The 18,925-nt window shown below is 36.3% G+C and overlaps 1 protein-coding gene across 1 annotated transcript in view; it reads left to right on the forward strand.

Annotated features, from left to right (window-relative positions):
- Window positions 1-18,925, forward strand: part of MYBPC3 (myosin binding protein C3) — a 59,519-nt gene that overhangs the window by 5,561 nt on the left and 35,033 nt on the right. The window contains exons 2-12 of the mRNA XM_051622493.1: window positions 4,081-4,347; window positions 6,524-6,619; window positions 6,891-6,977; window positions 7,155-7,303; window positions 8,102-8,219; window positions 9,573-9,621; window positions 10,883-10,927; window positions 12,476-12,532; window positions 13,172-13,174; window positions 17,139-17,162; window positions 17,976-18,142. Coding sequence (XP_051478453.1) covers window positions 4,081-4,347; window positions 6,524-6,619; window positions 6,891-6,977; window positions 7,155-7,303; window positions 8,102-8,219; window positions 9,573-9,621; window positions 10,883-10,927; window positions 12,476-12,532; window positions 13,172-13,174; window positions 17,139-17,162; window positions 17,976-18,142 — 1,062 coding nt within the window. The remainder of the gene's footprint in view (window positions 1-4,080; window positions 4,348-6,523; window positions 6,620-6,890; window positions 6,978-7,154; window positions 7,304-8,101; window positions 8,220-9,572; window positions 9,622-10,882; window positions 10,928-12,475; window positions 12,533-13,171; window positions 13,175-17,138; window positions 17,163-17,975; window positions 18,143-18,925) is intronic.

Genomic DNA, 18,925 nt, shown 5'->3' on the forward strand with positions numbered 1-18,925 from the left:
ACAAATAGTGACCTGAGTAACAGCTTTGCCATTTTCTAGGGTTTTGCATAGGAGTGTATGAAAAAGTTTTGAAGCAAAATAGACAACTAGGTTGGTGGCGGATGTTAAAGGGACATTGCTTCAAAGCAAGTCAGACAGTAAGAAAGAAAACATAAAAGTGCTAGTATGAAGATTCAATAAATGGCAGCAGCAGGAAGGCAGAACATTAGTTTTATTATTTCATTTTAGTGAAAAGTGAAGGAAATTGTTTTTGAAACTTATTTCATTCTAGTTTAATTTGGCCAAAAGCAAATGTAATTTATATTTCTTCAGCCTCCTGATTGAAAGACTTTTATTAATAAATTATTATCAAGATGCAGTCTGATCATGGACCTCCAAATAGAGCTTTATATTACTAGTTAATAAAGCTGTAACTCATGTAACATACATAACTGTATGGCTGATATGTACACCTGCAGGTCTTGTAAGACTTTGAAAGGATGAGTGCAGCATGCAAGTTCTAGAAGCAGCAGCATTAGCCACCAAAAGGTTTTCTGCATGACTATTTCAGACCACCTGCATCCTGCTTCCTCTTCTGCCTTGGGTAGAAATTTGCTCTTTTACATCACTTAGAAGTTATATGAAGTTCTTTGCATTATGGAAGCTAGAAGTGATTAGGAAGGTCTGGCCCAAGGGCTCCTGTGTGCATGTTCGACAGGAGTCTGGATAAATATGTGATAGTGGCTGACAGACACAAGAGCCACAAGGCATTCCGCAACATCGCATGAGAGGTGTCACAGTCATTGGATTTTCCACAGCCTGAGGGTGGTGGTCATATCCAAGAGTGTTTTTGACTATGGGATGGATATCGGGAACTCAGAGGAGCATATCGGGGTAGAGAAGTCAAATGTCAAAGTGAGAGACTGCCAAACGGGGAATGTGTTTCTGATAAAAGCAGGTAAAAGAGAGGCTCTTGCAACAGACAAGAAGGTTTGAATGGAGGTGTTTAGGCACATCCTTAATGAGGGAATAGCTGGATTAGATTGGCATGAGAAAAAAAAAACTGCTGGTAAACTTGTCTTTATATATTACTTCAAGTAGCAGCCACAATGGATAGCAGAACTCTTCTCTTGGTAAGCAGCCCTTAACCCCTTCCCCCCAGAAAGAAAAATGATGCATGGCATTCTCTTTGCATGCTTTTTCAGCAATCTCCCTTCTGCAACAAAGCAACTTTCTGTAAGATCTCCAGCCACACATCACTACTTTTCTTTTGCAAATATGAACAGTGAAAGATGAGAGGGAATACAGATGGATCCAGAGAGACTCGGCTCTGAACACACTCACTGACTGCATATCAAGTACAGGAAAAGACTCTTAGAGTATCCTTCTTTACCTGTGAAAAAGTGGATTCATGACAACTGTTCTTGCATGCCTTTATTCCGATGGGAGATTTTGGGCTTTTCCATTTCTAAGCTTTAGTGGAAGTATTCACAATCATCTTAAGTTGGAACTGAAACTTTTGGCAGGAAAGGGAGAGAGAGAAAAAAAATAATACAAGAAAACTTACATAGGTACTTCTACATACGCATTTAGATTTCACAAAAGTCAGAAATATTATGTGGTGGAGATTTCTCACTGTGCATGTAGTTCTGGCCAACAATCTGTTTTTGTTGAGTCATCTAAAGTAAATGTAAGAAACCTAATCACTTTGCAGGGTGTGTAGCAGATCAGAGAGTTACTTCCAAGTATGCATGTCTTGAAACTCTGCCATTTGTAGGTTGGAACCTTTACAGGCCACACTGCAGTTAAGTAATTAATATATTTATAGATTCTTTCGTGCTTAAATAGAAGAGTGATGATGATAGCACTCACAGACAAAGAACATGCCTCTTAGCTGCTCTGCCTCTAGCGTCATAGGGAGAGGAGCAAGATAGTAGGTATTTCAGGAGTGGGTTCCAGACCCACTCTGAAATAGCCTGGCCACCTTTACACGTCTTTTGAATTCTGCACATCAAACCTGCTGTCTGCAATAACTCTTCTGCAATTATTCACAATATAATTCATCAAAGCACATTCTGCTGTGTCAATGACTGAAGTGCAATACTATATCAAAAGATGTGCAGCTGGCAACAGGCAATTGAATATTACACTATAGTATAGGACCCTATACTCTACACAGTGCTATATTCTGATTAAGAACAATTACACTACTTACAGGCCTGAGATTGGAAAAAAACTCAGATAAAAGCATCCATGGACATTCCACTCCCAGAGGAAATTTCACACACTTAAATCTTAACATGGAAGAAACACATGCAGAATACAACAGGAACTCAGTCAAGGCTGCAACGGGCTCAATGCAAACTAAAACTGTTTTTTCATCAAATATAAAAAATGTGAGGAAAAAAGAAGGAGAAAAATGTCATTTAGGTGTTTTACATAACAAAGAGACACAATACAATACCTACTAAATTCTAAATATATATGTAAATTACATTTTAATTGATGTTTAAGCGGCTTTTAATCTTTTGCAAAACAATGCAAGAAACATGAAGTGCATTTTGACTGAAGCACAAAGGCCATCAGATGAAATCTTTGCAGATGTAACTCTACTGAGGTCAATTAATTTATTCAGTCTGAAGACATGCTACAGGAATAGAGATTTTGTGCAGTGAACAGATGGTATTATTAGTAATATACTGCTTATACTAACTGTAATGCCTGTTTGAACACAAGTATCAACTATTTCTTTTCAAATATTTCTATGTCATGTTCCCTTCATTTTTATAAAGCAGCATTAAAAGTTTAAAGCTAATTATAACCATTGCTGTGGTGTTTGGAAGAGTTCTTGTTGCTGCCAAGTAGAAAAGACATAGACAATTTGCCACGAAGGTGACAGGTATAATTAAATGTGATGGAATTACTAATATTTTATAAAAGCATGGTTATGTGGAGTAAGTCAATAAAATCATGATCTAATGATGCACAAAAACCATTCAGTGTATGAATCAGAATGTTAATTACTGATATTTTTACACATGAATAAAGCTCAGGATAGACAATCAGCAAAAATATAACAGATTTCATTAGGATCAAAATATGAGCATCAAATGAAATAATTGATCCAAAATAAAATTGAAAAAAGGAATAAAACAGGGTAAGGAAATTAGTAAAATAAGTTAGCTTATCAAAATCTAATGTTGAGAAAGATTAGAATACTCATGAACCAAAATATATCACTTGCTTTCCAAATTCCTAACTATTGTGCTACTTTGATTATTTAGGAATCAAAACAGATAATTTGGCTCACTCCATATATTAATAATTTCATTAATTCTCATTATAGCATCATAAGTACCTCATGACACTCAGAGGAAATATTTTTATCCACCTTGTAATTAATTAGAAAACTATTCATAGTAGAGTGCTGCTATACAAGCAAGCACTTTAACTTCTAATGCTAAACTGAACATTTGAATGCAAACAACAACTGATTATTTTAGCTGGAATCAAATTACAAGGATCATTAGAGGAATGTGCATCCCTTTCCACTAAAGCCTTGATCAGTTAAAACAGAGAGACCAAAGATGAACCATTAATGCATTGTGATAGATTAGGACACAGATTACTGCAAAAAAACTGCAGTTTTGTTGGAGGAAGAGATTCTGTTCTTGTTTAACAACTGTATTAAGCAACTGTTAGGACAGAATTAATATTTCTAAATCAAATTGCCTGGCAAATTGATGTAGAGAGCTTGATATGTAAAAATATATATCATACAATCTTGTAATAGATCAAAACATTCACTGATGAAAAAATCAAAGCTCATTATGGGGGAAAGAAAGAGGAAGATGGACAGTGAGATGGGTTTGCTATCCATTCCATTCTATTTCATGACAGCATGGAGAACATACGACATCAGTCAGAGCTCGATAAACACGAAGACAAGTCCTCAACTTCTCTGTGGAAAGTGTTGTAATTTATATCTTGCATGGGCAGATGGGAGAGAAAGGAGACAGCTGCTGCAGCCACAACAGCTGACTACACCAGATATGCCACATTTGCAAGACGGATTTTAGTGAGCTCTCTCTCTTTTTTTAGTTTCTGCATTTACCAAGAAGCCGAAGACAACAGAGGTGCTGGCCGGAAGCACAGCTGTGTTTGAGGCAGAGACAGAAAAAGCTGGCATCAAGGTGAAGTGGCAGAGAGCTGGCACAGACATTACTGAAAGTGAGAAATATGGCATCAAGGCAGAAGGAAACAAGCATTCACTGACAATCAATAATGTAGGAAAAGAAGATGATGTGACATATGCTGTAATAGCTGGAAGTTCCAAGGTCAAATTTGAACTCAAGGTCAAGGAACCAGGTACAGTATTTCCTAAGCAATTCTAATTTCATTAGTATTTCCAGTCCCACATGCAAACTTCATGAATGAGGTCCATGGCAATCAGCCTAACTTAACACTGTAAAATTCCTCAAGCAACAATACCTTGTTTTGCCCAGTCATTTGAAGCCCTGTTTTATATTAAGCTGAGGAATAGATTTCCTGTGGCTCAGACACCCATTTTCAGATGTCAGAAGTACACACAGAGAAAATCTCAATGTAGATCTTCAGAATTATCTGTCAAGCTTTTCAGCTTAACTATTGAAAAGCAAAGCAAAGCTCATCTAACATAACCTGACCTAAACTAAAATAAGATGCCTGCATATTAGGCCTGATGGTATTATGATTATTATTATTAATAATAATAATGATAATAATAATAGTAATGTTATTGTTATACAAAATTGTAAAAATAAAAAAAATCATTCAAGTTATGCTGTAATGTTTTTAGGAGAGCATATGTTCCAAAAAACTGTCTCAAAATCACCTGATAAGAAGAATGTATACTTCAAGGAGGACTTGACTACAATGTGTAATCTTTGTATTATCTGTATATCACCTATTGTTACTACCTCTCTTTGCAGGGAAAAAACTGGGGAAAAAACTATAAAAAGCTAAATTCTCTGGAATTTTCTAACGAGAAAATGTCTGGAAATACTGACAATAGATGAGATAACTTGTTTTTTTGAAACAATTTGACCTTCCCAATCTGTTTTTTCCCCTCCAAAATGGTGTCAAATTATCCACTTCTGGCATTTTAGTTTTCCCTTTTTATTTTGGTAAAAAGCTTTAAACTCAGAGTGTTTATATCCTCTCCTTTACTCTCACTGTTTATTCTAGCAACACAATGGTAGTGAGATCTTCTGGTCAGCTGAAAAGATACTGGAGAATATTTAACAGCAGATAAGACATTCTGCTCCAGATGAAAACACAGTGCATGACAGGTTATGACGAAGGGAAAATCCTAGTATGGATTAGGACAATTTAACAGGCATTAAAAATGGGACAAGATCCAATGGGATACCTTCTAACAATAAAAGTGGTAGGATTTGATACTCTAGTATTAAAATAATAACAATTGAAAATCAAGCTGTTTTCTTTCAAGACACAAATACCATTTCAGGCAGAAAACTTACGTTTTCTAAGAGAGGTTGAATCGTGTTATGTTCACAGACACTGTCTTGTTCTTCAGACTTTACTAAGATTAGATTGTCAAAGACTAACTGGATTTCCCATTATTATTTTCACAAACAGAAATAATTTCAGCTCTTCATTATCCAAAAAAATGGAACTCTAATCTGCCCAGACACAGCCACCTCCTTTTGCAGCAGAGGAGCCACTCAAATTAGTCATCACATGGCACAACAGGGCCACAAAAAGGCCAGAAACTTCTGGTAGAAGAAGCACTGCAAATAGCTGGAAAAACTCTATGTGGGGTTTGTGTGAGAGGTAGGCAGGGCCCTTTGGAAGTGGCTCTGCTACCTATGGAAAAAAAATAAAACCCTTCTGTAACTGATCTGTTTCAAGAAATTCTGCCTCCCTCCATCTGCTCCAGTTGCTCACTCCTACTCCCTTTGCTATCTTTTCTACCTTCTCCATTTGTGCCAAATGCATTTGCCTGAATTTGTCTGTGAGGTCACAGTTTAGTTGAGAGGCCATAAACTTCCACAAGTCAGGGGAAGAAATGATAGATTAATTTTTAAAAATACTTTCTCCATATTGATTACTAGCAGTGTCTAGAGCTTTTCTCAAGCTGACAATGGCAATAGCATTCAGAACATTACATTCCAACAGCAGAGTTAAACAAACAAAAAATAATAACTGCATCATTTTTCATTACCTTCTCTATTTAGACCACTGAAGATAACATCAAATAATAGTGTTATTCATCAGCTGCCAAGTTTCTACACATCAAGGGTATAGGATTTTAAAACCCAGGCATCAGTTCTTTCCAAGCTCAGCAAAAGAGTAAGCCTCATCATCCAGCTCCAGTAGGCCCATTCTCCTTCCCGTACATCCTCTAAATTCTAGAAGAACACAGCTGGTGTCTCTGCATTTGCTAACCTGTATTAAAAGCTGTTCTTTTTTTTTGTCAAATTTATTCAGAAAAGAAGTAAAAACATGACTTTTCCTAATCTAGCCTTATATTCATTTCCAGAAAAGAGTGAGACGGTCACTCCTGCTGAAGCTGCTCCAGCCCCAGCTGCCTCAGAGTCGCCTGCTCCACCAGTAGAAAGCAGCCAAAAGACAGAAGGTAATGGAGAACTAACACTGTGATAAGCCTGGTTTACTAGCAGTAAGAGAAGAACAGGAACAGGGAATCTTTGGAGTCAGTGAGGTAGAGACAGTAGCTGGAAGCAGACCAGTAGTGATGAGCAACAGAAGAAAAAAATATAAAAAAATAAGGAATCTCAGAGACAGAAGAAACAAATTGAGATATTTTAAAATTACTTAAATTTACTGTATAGGCTGTAACAGAAGCTGATGCAGAAAGTTCTAACTAGTAATTCTGCTGTTTATTGCAGTTGCACCTGTTGAGACTAAACCAGAACAGCCTCTGGACCCTATTGGGCTCTTTCTGACACGACCCCAGGATGGAGAAGTTACTGTTGGTGAGTACAAAATGTGAGTCAGGTACTGTTTGTAAACTGTAACTGTTGCTTGACTATCCAGCTCTCTATGTACAGGGTGACAGCAATGATATAACATTAATTAAACACTATTAAAATCTTATTTTAATAATTAAAAATAACAGTTAAAAACTTATTTTAACGTACTTCCCTCACAAGGTGGAAACATCACATTCACTGCCACAGTGGCAGGTGAGAGCCTGCTGAAGAAACCATCAGTGAAATGGTTCAAAGGGAAATGGATGGACTTGGGAAGCAAAGTGGGGCAACATCTCCAGCTACATGACAGTTATGATCGAAATAAAAAGGTACAATTGGCAGAGTAAGATTCTCACTCATTTACATGCTAACTTTTAGCATGGGGAAAATGTAAATTAATGTACGAATGTTTTGATATTAAGGTACCCAAAGCTACACACAATGCTGTACTTAAGCATAGAAGTCCATGTTTTGACTATGCAGGCAAGAGACAAGCACTACATACAGACATTGCATATCTTATGGGCAATGAAATGAGAACATGTCCAGAGGACTAGGGCAGCAGTTTTGCACTATCTACTGCAATATTTCCTACATCTTCCTCTCAAGTAATAGATACTCATAATATTTAAGAGAAAACAAAACATCATACAGATACTTAAGTAAGATCTATCTCGGTTTTAACAGATGAAGCATTCAGCTATTAGTTTGGGCATTTATTGTTCTCTTGCATTGTCTAGCCTACTTTAAATAGCTGAGTACGATCCATTTTTTACCACAAATGTGTTCATAGACACACAAACAGGAATACAAGAGTCTGTACGTGACTTCTCATCCTGTGTAGTATATGAAACGCTACTACCCCCTTCTGGATGGAACAGAACAGACTTGCTCCCACACAGGCATAGTTTGCTGACGTATCTCTGGAAGACCTGTACTAACACTCTTCAGCTGTTCCTACAGAACTGGGGGATTGTATGTAATTTTAATGACAGCAATGAGCTGCATGCCTAAGAGGTTCTTAATTCTAAAACACAGTGGCATACTTCATCTCTTATGTACATTCTCTCTGTCTTTCAGCATTTCATTTTCTAACATATGGACTGTATATTTGATGCCTATTCCAGGTGTACACCTTTGAAATGGAAATCATAGAAGCAAACATGACTTTTGCAGGAGGCTACAGATGTGAGGTGTCTACCAAGGACAAGTTTGATAGTTGTAATTTCAACCTGACAGTCAATGGTGAGATGAATTCCTGACACTTTGTTTCTTCCTTCCCCCCCCCCCCCTCCAGTATGTCCACCAATAATTCTCTCTGGTAATTAGACAATTCTAAATCTTTAGGACAGAGCTGAAGAGCTGCAGGTACACTTACAGACATATAAAGCATTAGAATTCCTTCAGGTCAGAACTGTGATACTCTTTAAGAAAGCACACAGAAAGATGCAAATCAGCCCAACACTTTTTTGGCTTTATTCTGATTTCAGCTCCATTCTCTCATGATATTTAATTTTAGTGGAATAAAAGAGAGGTCCATTCTTACTTTGGCAAAAGCTTAGTAATAAATATGGATACTTGAAAAGAAGAAAAAGGGGCAAATGGAAAGATTTAGATATTTGACCCTATTATGAATTCTTTTCTTCCTGACAAATTGAAGTCATGCAGAAGCAACTTGTGATATAAAATTGCTTTAAGATTAGATAACTCATTTTACATAATACCTGGTGCCAGTCTCACAACAGCTATACTGAAAAGCTTATCAGCAATTGAAAAGGAAGTACATTTTAACATCAATTTCCCCCTAGCGCGGAAGAGTGTAGGTAAAACAGTATAATGATGGATCAGCTGAAAGAGATGAACATTTGGACCATTTCCTGTTTCAGTGGTTCTGTTGATGGAACTGCAACATTAATTTGTGTCCAGCAACCAAGGAGCCTAATATTCAAAGACAAATGTTATAAAGGTACTCAATCAGCAGTGTTAATTTTTGAAGTTTCACTCATTGGCTGTTGGACTCCTAAGACATAGGAGCTGTGATTGAGAACAGTTTTCCTTCCACTAGTAGCAGTACACCTATTCATACAAGAGAAGCTTAGAACAGAGTAATAAAGTTCTCTCTATGCAACACCTTCAGTTGAGTTTCTGTATGTCTCTACATACTCCTAGAAATTTATCTTTCCTTTCAGAGGATGGATTACAATTTCTTAGTAGTAATCATATTTAATTGATATCCAGTGCTTGTCTCATAAAGGTTTAAGTATCCTGGAAATTCAGTATTGAAACTAAAATTTGCCAGCAGGAGAACTGATGAAAAAGAGATAAGATGGTATGTCATGCTGCAGGTTATTAATAAGCATGATACAGTCATAAACAAAACACTGGATGTTGAAATCTAATTAGTGAAGGCTACATGTTTAAAGATGATGCTTCAGTCTTCCAATACATAACTGACCACCATTTAAAATAAAATAACTTTAGAGGAAAAAAAAAAAAAAAAAAAAGGTTTGCAAACCAAAATGTTTAGAAATAGCACTGTATTTTGGCATTATTTTGATTTGCTCTCCTCTTCTTGTTCATCACTTTTGCTCACATCAGAAGCACCAATAACTGGAGACTTGGATATTCGCGCTGCCTTCCGACGCACGTATGTACAGTAGATGATGTAGACCAGCTTATAGTTCCTCATGGAATTCATTACTTTCCTAGACAAAACTAAGTAAAAGCAAAGCTTGTTTTTGCAAACAAGCATAGAGATAGGGATGTCTACTGAAAAGATACTTCTTTTAAGAAAATATCTCTACTATTAAAATACCATACAGCTCCTGGAAATCACCTAAGAGAGTTTAGACTTTATACTAGCATAACGATCATGCTTTACTTCAGTTATACAATTGATAATGTGTATAACTCTACCAAGAAATTCAGCACTTTTTTCCCCAGACCTGTAAAGAGCACTCCAGATGCAGACCAATAGAGAAGGAAAAGATTCTGTGTCGTGCCTAGTCTTGATTTGGTCTGGCTTGAGGAACTGCATGTACCTTAATAAAAACACTTCTTAAATAAAGAAGTGGACTTTGATGTGAGCTCTGTAAGCTGCATATCACTGATAACATTAATAGAAGCTTTTTGATAGTTTAAATTTTTATATTCTATAACTACATTAATTGAATGGAGACAATGATACTGTAAGCATCTCTGTAAAAACAGACATATGTAGGTCTGGGACGTTAAAGACTGCAAGGTATTGCACTGGTGTTGAAAATGCTGTTCTTCCCACATCTGTAATACTGTCTAAATTAATATATGACTTAATGGAATAATGTTCCCTTATATTAGTAGAAATTTGCAAAAATGGTAGGGGTTTTCTTTTATTTAGACATTAACCACATTTTTTCACTGCTTAGTATTTCTTCCCCTTTGCATAATTCAGTTTCTGTTTTAATGTATTTTTACAAAGTTACTAGACCAAGAGTATTCCAACAGACATCTGTTTCTCTAACACAGGACTCAAATAATCTGTGGCAACTTGTTCAGTGTTTTCCTCCAAGTGCCAATGTTATATGAGGGGGTTTTTTACCACTCTATCACAAGGAACTAAAAAAGGCCTGCAGAATTTATCTACACTCAAATCCATCTATGAGCAGCTGAGCAGCCTCACTGCGAGGCCTATTAAATAGAGGACACTCAGTGCATAGCTGCACTGGGTTATTACACTGCAGTGACATTCAGCTTCAAGAGTTTCTTCTCTTACTAGCACAATTAAAATAATTAGGAATCAGTTTAGAGTGAGTGCATTGTGAACAGCTTCAGGCTATTCAAATTTCCAGTTTCTTCTATAAGAATGGAGCCAAATTTTGAACTGAACAGTTTAAATCTGAAGCTTTGTCTTTGATACCCTCACTCAGGAGCCTGGCAGGAGGGGGCAGACGGATGACTTCAGCCTTTCTCAGGTAGCCACTGTCTGTGTCAGCAGACAAATTCAAGTCTAACTGCAAACTGTCTCTCTCTGCTTAGGAATATAAATACATATAAAAAAACAACAACAACAACAAACAACCCAAAACCAAAACAAACAAGAAAAACCCATACAAAGAAAAAAAACAACAAAACAACAAAAAACAAACCAAAACCAACCAAACAACAAAAATACAGAACTAGCCACAGCTTAAATTCCAAATAAATAATTGTTTATAGTATGTAGCATTTATAGGAGTTGAATACATACAATTAAGTTGTAATATAAGATGAATATAAATAATGAAAAAAAGTAGTTTGATAGTTCAGCGAGAGGCAGATTAATCTACAGAAAAGGCATGTGTTTGGCAAGTGGCATCTTCTCACCATTGTTAGAAGAAAAAAAGTCACTTCAAATTATATGCATGTCTGCCCCCTCTGTTTTACATGTTTTCCTCTCTACTGAGCACAGCTGGACTAAAATTGCCACTGCTCACAGAAATGTACCAGCACTCGTGTATATGAAAATCCATTGTTTCCTGGCACACTCTTTATCCTAGTGTCATTGAATTTCCTTCCCTATCCCTTTTGGTTCTAATGTCTTCTACCATAACAAAAATAGGAACTCTGAGATCAGACTTAACTCTGTGCATGTTCAAGCAATCATTAGGGTCTTATTCTTCGGAAAAGTTAAATACTGGTTCCTGGATTTTCCTGAAAATTTAAGTACCACTTGGGAAGCAATAAGGTGATGAGTTATTCTGCCAGCTGTAGATTCTGATTTTTGAATATTTGAGCACAAGAAGCACAGCTAAAACACTTTGATTCAGAGCACCAAAAATAACACTCTGCATTCCATCTGAGTTCACCATAGGTAACAAACACATCAAAAAACCCCATGCTTCTTGTTCTCAAAAATCAATTCATCACAACATTGCTTACCATGAAGCTTGTAGAACAACTGCACAACAAACCCCATCTCAGAATCAAATTCAGACCACAGAATTTTTCCTCTAACTTTCCTAAGCCCCAGCGATGTGACTCATTTTCCAGTATAATGAATTCTGGAATCAAAAAGAGCCTTAAGAAACAATTACCGCTGGGATAACACCAGGGGGGGGAAAAATGTTATTTTAGATTGTAAAAAGTCCCACAAAAAGGTTGGTTAAATACTGCCCTGTACTGTAAACAACATCCACATTCCTGAAACTACAGTTTTCCAAAAGCAGTAATGATACTAAAGGAAAGTTTCTGCAACACCTTGATGATAATGCATGCATTCCAGATCAATATGATCACCACATTAGTACCCTGTACAACTTTAACCATAATCAGTACAGAAAAATTACAACTTCATTAAATATATTTCTTAAACCTATACAAAGGCCAATATGAACAAAGCGCCTAATTAAGTCATATTCCATGCCAGCACACATTCTAAATAATTCTAAACCCATCTGCTACTCCTCTAAAAAATATGATATAGTCTCACAGCTATTCCCATTGCCTGCTGAAACTAATTATGGTTTTCTGTTACTACCCAGTACCGAAGGACATGAAGAAGGTGGAGAGTTTAATTTTAGTGCCCTGCTGAAAAAGAGGTGAGTAAAAATCCATCCACTTAGAGAAATAAAGTAACCAGCTTATGCTGAACAACTTTGGTAACACTAAAACTAGAATAAACACAAGTTTCATAAATTCAGAATCCTTCCACTTTTCCTAAAGCAGCTCTAGCTAGAAAAAGGATGACAGGTAATGATGGCAAATTCCTCAAATAATTAGCATTTGCTGCATTTTTGTTAGGTGTATGCTGGAGAAATGTCTTTCCCAAGACAAAAAATTCTCAGACTAAGAAACCCAAACCACAACAACAATTTACAATACCTGTCCATAATGCTGCCTTATTAAGAAAATTCTGACCTAAGTTTTTACAATACCTCACATCAGAGAACTGGACAGACAAGACTTTTTAGATACTTAAATGTTACTATTATATATTATATATTATGTAGGTGTTTGTAATTTATAAAAATATATTCTATGTTGTATAAATATATAAATATGTACTCTTCTGATTCTAATTATTACTTCTTGCTTTTACTTTCACTTTTTTGGGTGGAATTTCTTCTCCTATTCTCATCCTGCCTTGCCACATCTGTTTTCATAACCTGTCTCCTTATGTTTTTCTCTTCTTACCACCACCTAAATCTGGGTGGTTTGGATTCCACTGTTGCCAACAGAGAGTAAGATTTCAATTTCATTTTATTATAAATGCATGGATCAGACTGAACATAAGAACCATTTATTTTGAAATTATGCATGCATCATTATCTTTCTCCTGTGTAAAGCATGACAAAAAATTAGGCAGGATGAAAGAAAATTAACAGCTGACAATTTCTGAGACAGAAATGCTTTTAAACAGTTAGTAGAATTAAGGATAGACCATTCAATAAAAATCAGTGTATTTCTCTGAATATCTTTTTGGTTTCACCATTACTTTCTTTTATAAGCAGTTTGTAATTTTCCAGATTTCTCTACCTATTGTCATAGCAATTAAAATCAGAAAAACAATTTGCATAATGTGCCTGCTGGTGCCTATCAAATCGTAGAATCATGGAATGGTTTGGGTTGGAAGGGACCTTAAATCATCTAGTTCCAACCCCCCTCCATGGGCAGGGACACATCCTACTAGAACAGTTTGCTCAAAGCCCCATCCAACCAGGCCTTGAACACTGCCAGGGAGGGCAGACACAGTGTGCCAAAACACACTGAAATTTTTTTTGATCCTTAAATATGTTAAGTGAGTGTATTACTGAGGTATAGGATGCTTTGTTACAAAAGATTTCTTTTTATTCCATATAGTTTCCATCACTCACTACCATCCCATCACTCCAAGCATGATTCCTCTTGTGGACAGCCCCTAGCCACTCACTCTGCCTTTCCAGCTCCTCAAGTTCCTATATACACTTGTCACTAGACTCATGTTTTGCAAATCTAAACTTACTTAGCTTAAGTTTTCACAGTTAACGACTTGGGTCAATTCAAATTTTTTGTAATTTGGAAGTATGTTAAGTATGCTTTCTGAATAATGGCAGTAATCAAACTGTAGAAGTTTGAGAGCTCAAATAGAGTAGTTGTACAGATGTTCCAATTTCTATAGAAACGTAAGGCAAAAAAGAAATTATCTCTTTTTAAATATTTCCACATAAATGGAGACCAACATGAAAATATTTACCTAATTTCATACAGTGACTACAGCTGGAATGAAGTGCTAAGTACTGAGAGTCCCTCTCCTAGTACCTTTCCCTTCTGCTCGTATAATTTGCTTTGAGCAGTGATAAAACTCTAAAAAGTAGTAAAACTCTTCAGTATTTCCAGAAATATTCTATTTTTTTATTTAATTATTCATTATTCATTAGACTAGAAATATCACTCATCAAAAGAAGCTTAGAAATGTCACTGTCAGTGTTTTGGGCCTTTCTTGACTTATGAATCTGTTCAGTGAATTTAAGCACACTGAGATTCACTGCTCCTAGTTGCTTTTCACAGCCACATTTGTGGATCCTCCAGGCTTTGCACATCACAGGTTGAAGACCGCTCCTATGTTAGTAAGATCAGTTAGACATCCAAACTCATCATGGGATGAAAATATTAAAATAGCATAGAATATTAAAAGGGACCTCATGCTGAGGAACTCTCAAGAGCTAGGCAGATTCAAATAGAGTTGAAGATTATTCTTTTACCATTTCCGCATTGTCCCACCTAATGTACAAGCACTCCTCAGTCCAGGGGTAACAAACATTCCCTGTATAATAAAGAGAGCTTCATTTAATACTGTATCTCCTATTGCTGTAATTTAATTAACTGGTGTTGACATACAGATGTCATGGGCCAAGGAGAGGTCATCGGGAAGAGGAAGGGAACAGCTGTCACAGAACTATTAAATGGGATAGTGAGCAGAGACCTTGAAGGAGGTGACAGCTGACAGGGTCCAATCAGTTGACAGTAATGGGATAGGAAGGAACCATCTCTGGGATGTACAAAACTATTTTTAACCCCTCTACATATGTTTAAAACATATCAGCTGCATATTCCATTTACAGCAGGTTCACTAAGCTGCATCTTAATGCCCCCAAATGCATAGTTAACCTATGAGGTGATCTCTCTGAATAAAGATCCCCAACATCAGGGAGTGTAATGTAAGGGTGGGAGAAACTTCAGGAGTCCAAGTGCTGTAGTACTTTTCATACACTACTTAGTTCCTTTGGGTAGTGGAAGAGTACAGCCCAGCTGTGGAAACGGTGTCTTTATGGGATCAAAGAGAATGTTTTAACAAGTGCAAAATGCTGACAAAGAGTACTGAGATCAGGAAACTTTTGCTCAGAGGAAAAGAAAGATTTCTTTCTTTTTCATAACTCCATTAAACACTGTACAAATTACCTTTAGCTTTTAGTACCATTTTACATCAACTCACAGGCCTTTCCCTGTAATTAGTAAAAATTAGTATTCCCAAGGAAGAGCCTATACTCTTGCTTATGATCAAATTTGCTGTATTTCAGTCTGCGTGTACCGAAAGAGTATTGCCAGATATAATGATGACACTGAATAATGGAAAAGCTAAAGCAGAAATTAAGGAAGTCTTCTCAATAGTGAGATATCCTAGACTGTGGAATTGCTTCCAAATTGGAAGATTATTCTTATGATGTATTTAAAAATAACTCACACAAAATATTTTTGAAAACTCCATGAATTATCCTACCTGCAAATTTCCAGGTAAAGGGGTGAGTACAGATGAACATGTAAGCAGGCAGATAGACAGACAGACCAAACAATATTTGTATAATGCCTGAGGGAAAATAATAACTTTTGAATCTGTTAAGTGTTTCTTGTTTCCTATTATTTTATATTTCTTTTTGAGATACATTTTGCTCCACAGAACATTAATTGTACTAGTACAAAGAACTCAGCACATATTAGAAATATATTTTTCTAGTTTTATGTACTTATATATTTATTCCAATTTATATGTATTGAGAAATATTTTTTAAGTTGTTCATGGATATGATCAGGACAACTAGCCCAAGAATTCCTTATGTTAAAAACAAAATCTTGGTCTATTTGGCAAATCAGTTCAATTGTCCTGCCTTATGCTAGGCAAAACTACAAAACATTTGAAGCTGCCTTAAACTAAATAATAGATATATAGAGAAGAGGAAAATTGATCAAATTTGTGGGTGATATTGATGCACTGATAGAACAAAGCAAATATTCACTCAGTAAGTTGCACTTATCATAAAGAGTCCAAGCTTCAGAGGCACCTATCAACTCAGTGAGTGCTAGTGAGGGCTTAGTGAGTGCCAAAGCACTCCAAAGAGATAAAATATTGCCTGCTGTATTTCATCTCAAACTCACTGAACTGAAATCCTCCTCTCCTGCTTTCCTTCTCTTCAAGAGCCACAAGGGTGCTGGAAATCCCAGGCCTGAACTGCAGGGCTATAATAAACATAGTGCTCTTTGGAGGGCAATAAAAGGAGTACCAGAAATGTTTGGTTAGACACGGTGCCTAGACTGACTACAGCCACACTTTTTAACAAGTTGTATTTTCACAGGCTAATCAGTCTGCTCTTTTCTTGGGAAAGGAGATTTATAAAGCAGCCAAATAATCCTTCACTTTTCTCTGCATTACCTGCTGTAAAATTTGTCTGCTTGGGGTTTACCAGTGAACATGGCTTCATTACAAGGCTGTGTTCTGCTGCACTGGAATCTGCTTGGTCCTGATGATAGCAGAAACAATAGCCATAGCAGGCTCCTTTTCCTTAAAATGTTACTTCTTGTATCCTTTCTCTATTTACCAAAATGCAAACTCTGACAGGCAACAACTCCTTGATGAGAGGGCAAAGCAGAGCTATTTGTTTTGCTATAAGGTGATCAGCCATAATGAGGAATAAAGCAGAAGTGCTCACACTCCTAATACCAACTGCAGGTGAGAGTGAGTTTGTTTGCAATAGGGAACAGCTTATTTTATAGGCCTATTTCAGAGCTTTTGCATGAGCTCCTTCATCTCCCTGCTACTTAAGCACAGGCATGTTCTGCTAAAGGCGAAGATTGCGTTCACAGTCCTTGTGCATTAACATGATGCCCTCTTTCTTGCCCACTGGGATGCTGCATATTTTTCCAAATGGTTCTCTGCGTCATTCTGGAGTGCAGCAGCTTCTTGCGCTCATCAAAAGGGTAAGATTATGCCAATTTCTTTTTCTATTTATGACCTTTTAAATAATAATAATAATAATAATAATAATAATAATAATAATAATAATAATAATAATAATAATAATAATAATACAGAAAATATGCCTTCCACAAACCCAGACAACCAAATTTTCACTTGGTTTTGCTAAACCAAACATGAATTCTTCCAATCTTCCAATCACTAGTTCTTTGGTTAAACTAAAAAATAAGTAGTCCATTGTAAATATTTTCTTGTTTGCCACTGCTCACCAGTCTACATGGCTTTATGTTTTAGAGATTACTATAGCAAACAATTGTCTTTAAAATGGATGAAAAATATTTTAATAATCTGTGATTCATTTTAGGGAAGGAAAAAAGTGTTCTGAATAGAAAAGGACTTGCTTATTTTTAACATAAACCAACCGCCTTGTTTCTAAGGCATTCTCAGGATATCAGTTCAGTTCCTTGCTTTGTCATACATTTTGTGTCACACCTTTTCCCTCAGGAAGATGTCTCCTTTTGTTTCCATTACCCATCATTAAAGGGAAGTTAATATTTACTGGCTTCAGCTATTAGAAAGTAAACCCTTCAGGACAGCAATTGGATTTTAATCACTCTTTATATAAACATAAGTAAAACTAGTCACCAGTTTTATTTCATTATTTTAGGTAATAATATGTTAAAAATTTAGATTGCTAAATTTTTATTAAGAAATGGCTTCATCAAGCTAATGTGTAGCTTGCCAATCCTATTGCAATCTTATGTTTTTAAATCCTCTCAATAATGGCATTCAGATACTTTAATCCCTTTCTGCAGAGGTGAAGCAAAATCTGAATCACAATCTGATGTTGATGTCTGGGAAATCCTGAGGAAAGCCCCTCCTTCTGAATATGAGAAAATAGCTTTTCAGTATGGAATCACTGACTTGCGTGGGATGCTGAAACGCCTCAAACGCATCAAGAAGGAAGAGAAGAAAAGTACAGGTTGGCAAGCTGTATTTATTCCAAAGATATGTGTTCATATCTTCTTCTTTGGGAGTTCTTCAAATATTAACATCAACTGGACAGCAGCCAGATACAAGAGCAGGAGAAACAGGAGCTTCTTATTCCAATTGTTTTACAGTCTTTACATGTGAAACGCTGATTACCAACGATTAAAGCTACGCCCAAGGCTCTGAGCTGCCTTGCTCTGAAATTGCATTTTCTGAACCTGTGTTTTTTACTAGTTTCTTCTGCTCTGCCCCTTATCTTTCCCTGAGCATAAAACAACAGTCCCCACATCCCCTGCCACTAAAACTGATCAATATGATCAATTTGGTACTTTCAAAGAATTCAGTTTCCAATGGGATAATACATTTGGAATTCCTGAGCCTTTTCTAGTCTTGTGAAGTATTAATGTCCTAATTTTAACCACTTTGTTTTAAAAGTCTGAAAGAGAGAAGGCAAACTGCCTTTCACTGGTACTGAGTGATCAGTATAACTTTCCTACACAGGCAGGCATAGCTATACCTCCATTTAGGATGTGTTGACGTACATGTTCACATCTGATTTAGGAAATTATACTTTGCTTACTTTAGTTTCTATCCCATGCTTTTCATCCTATGTTAAGGAAAAACAGAATGAAGAACAGAGAAATGGTAAAATGCAAACAGGGATGCAGAAAGTGAGGAAGGATGAAGAAGATGGGAAACAACAGGGAAGGGAACCAAGATTTACTTTCCTGACAGAGAATCTAAAAAAATAAAAAAAATAAAAAATAATATATTA

The sequence above is a fragment of the Apus apus genome, chromosome 5, assembly GCF_020740795.1.
Source record: "Apus apus isolate bApuApu2 chromosome 5, bApuApu2.pri.cur, whole genome shotgun sequence".
In the NCBI taxonomy this organism is placed as follows: Eukaryota; Metazoa; Chordata; class Aves; order Apodiformes; family Apodidae; genus Apus; species Apus apus.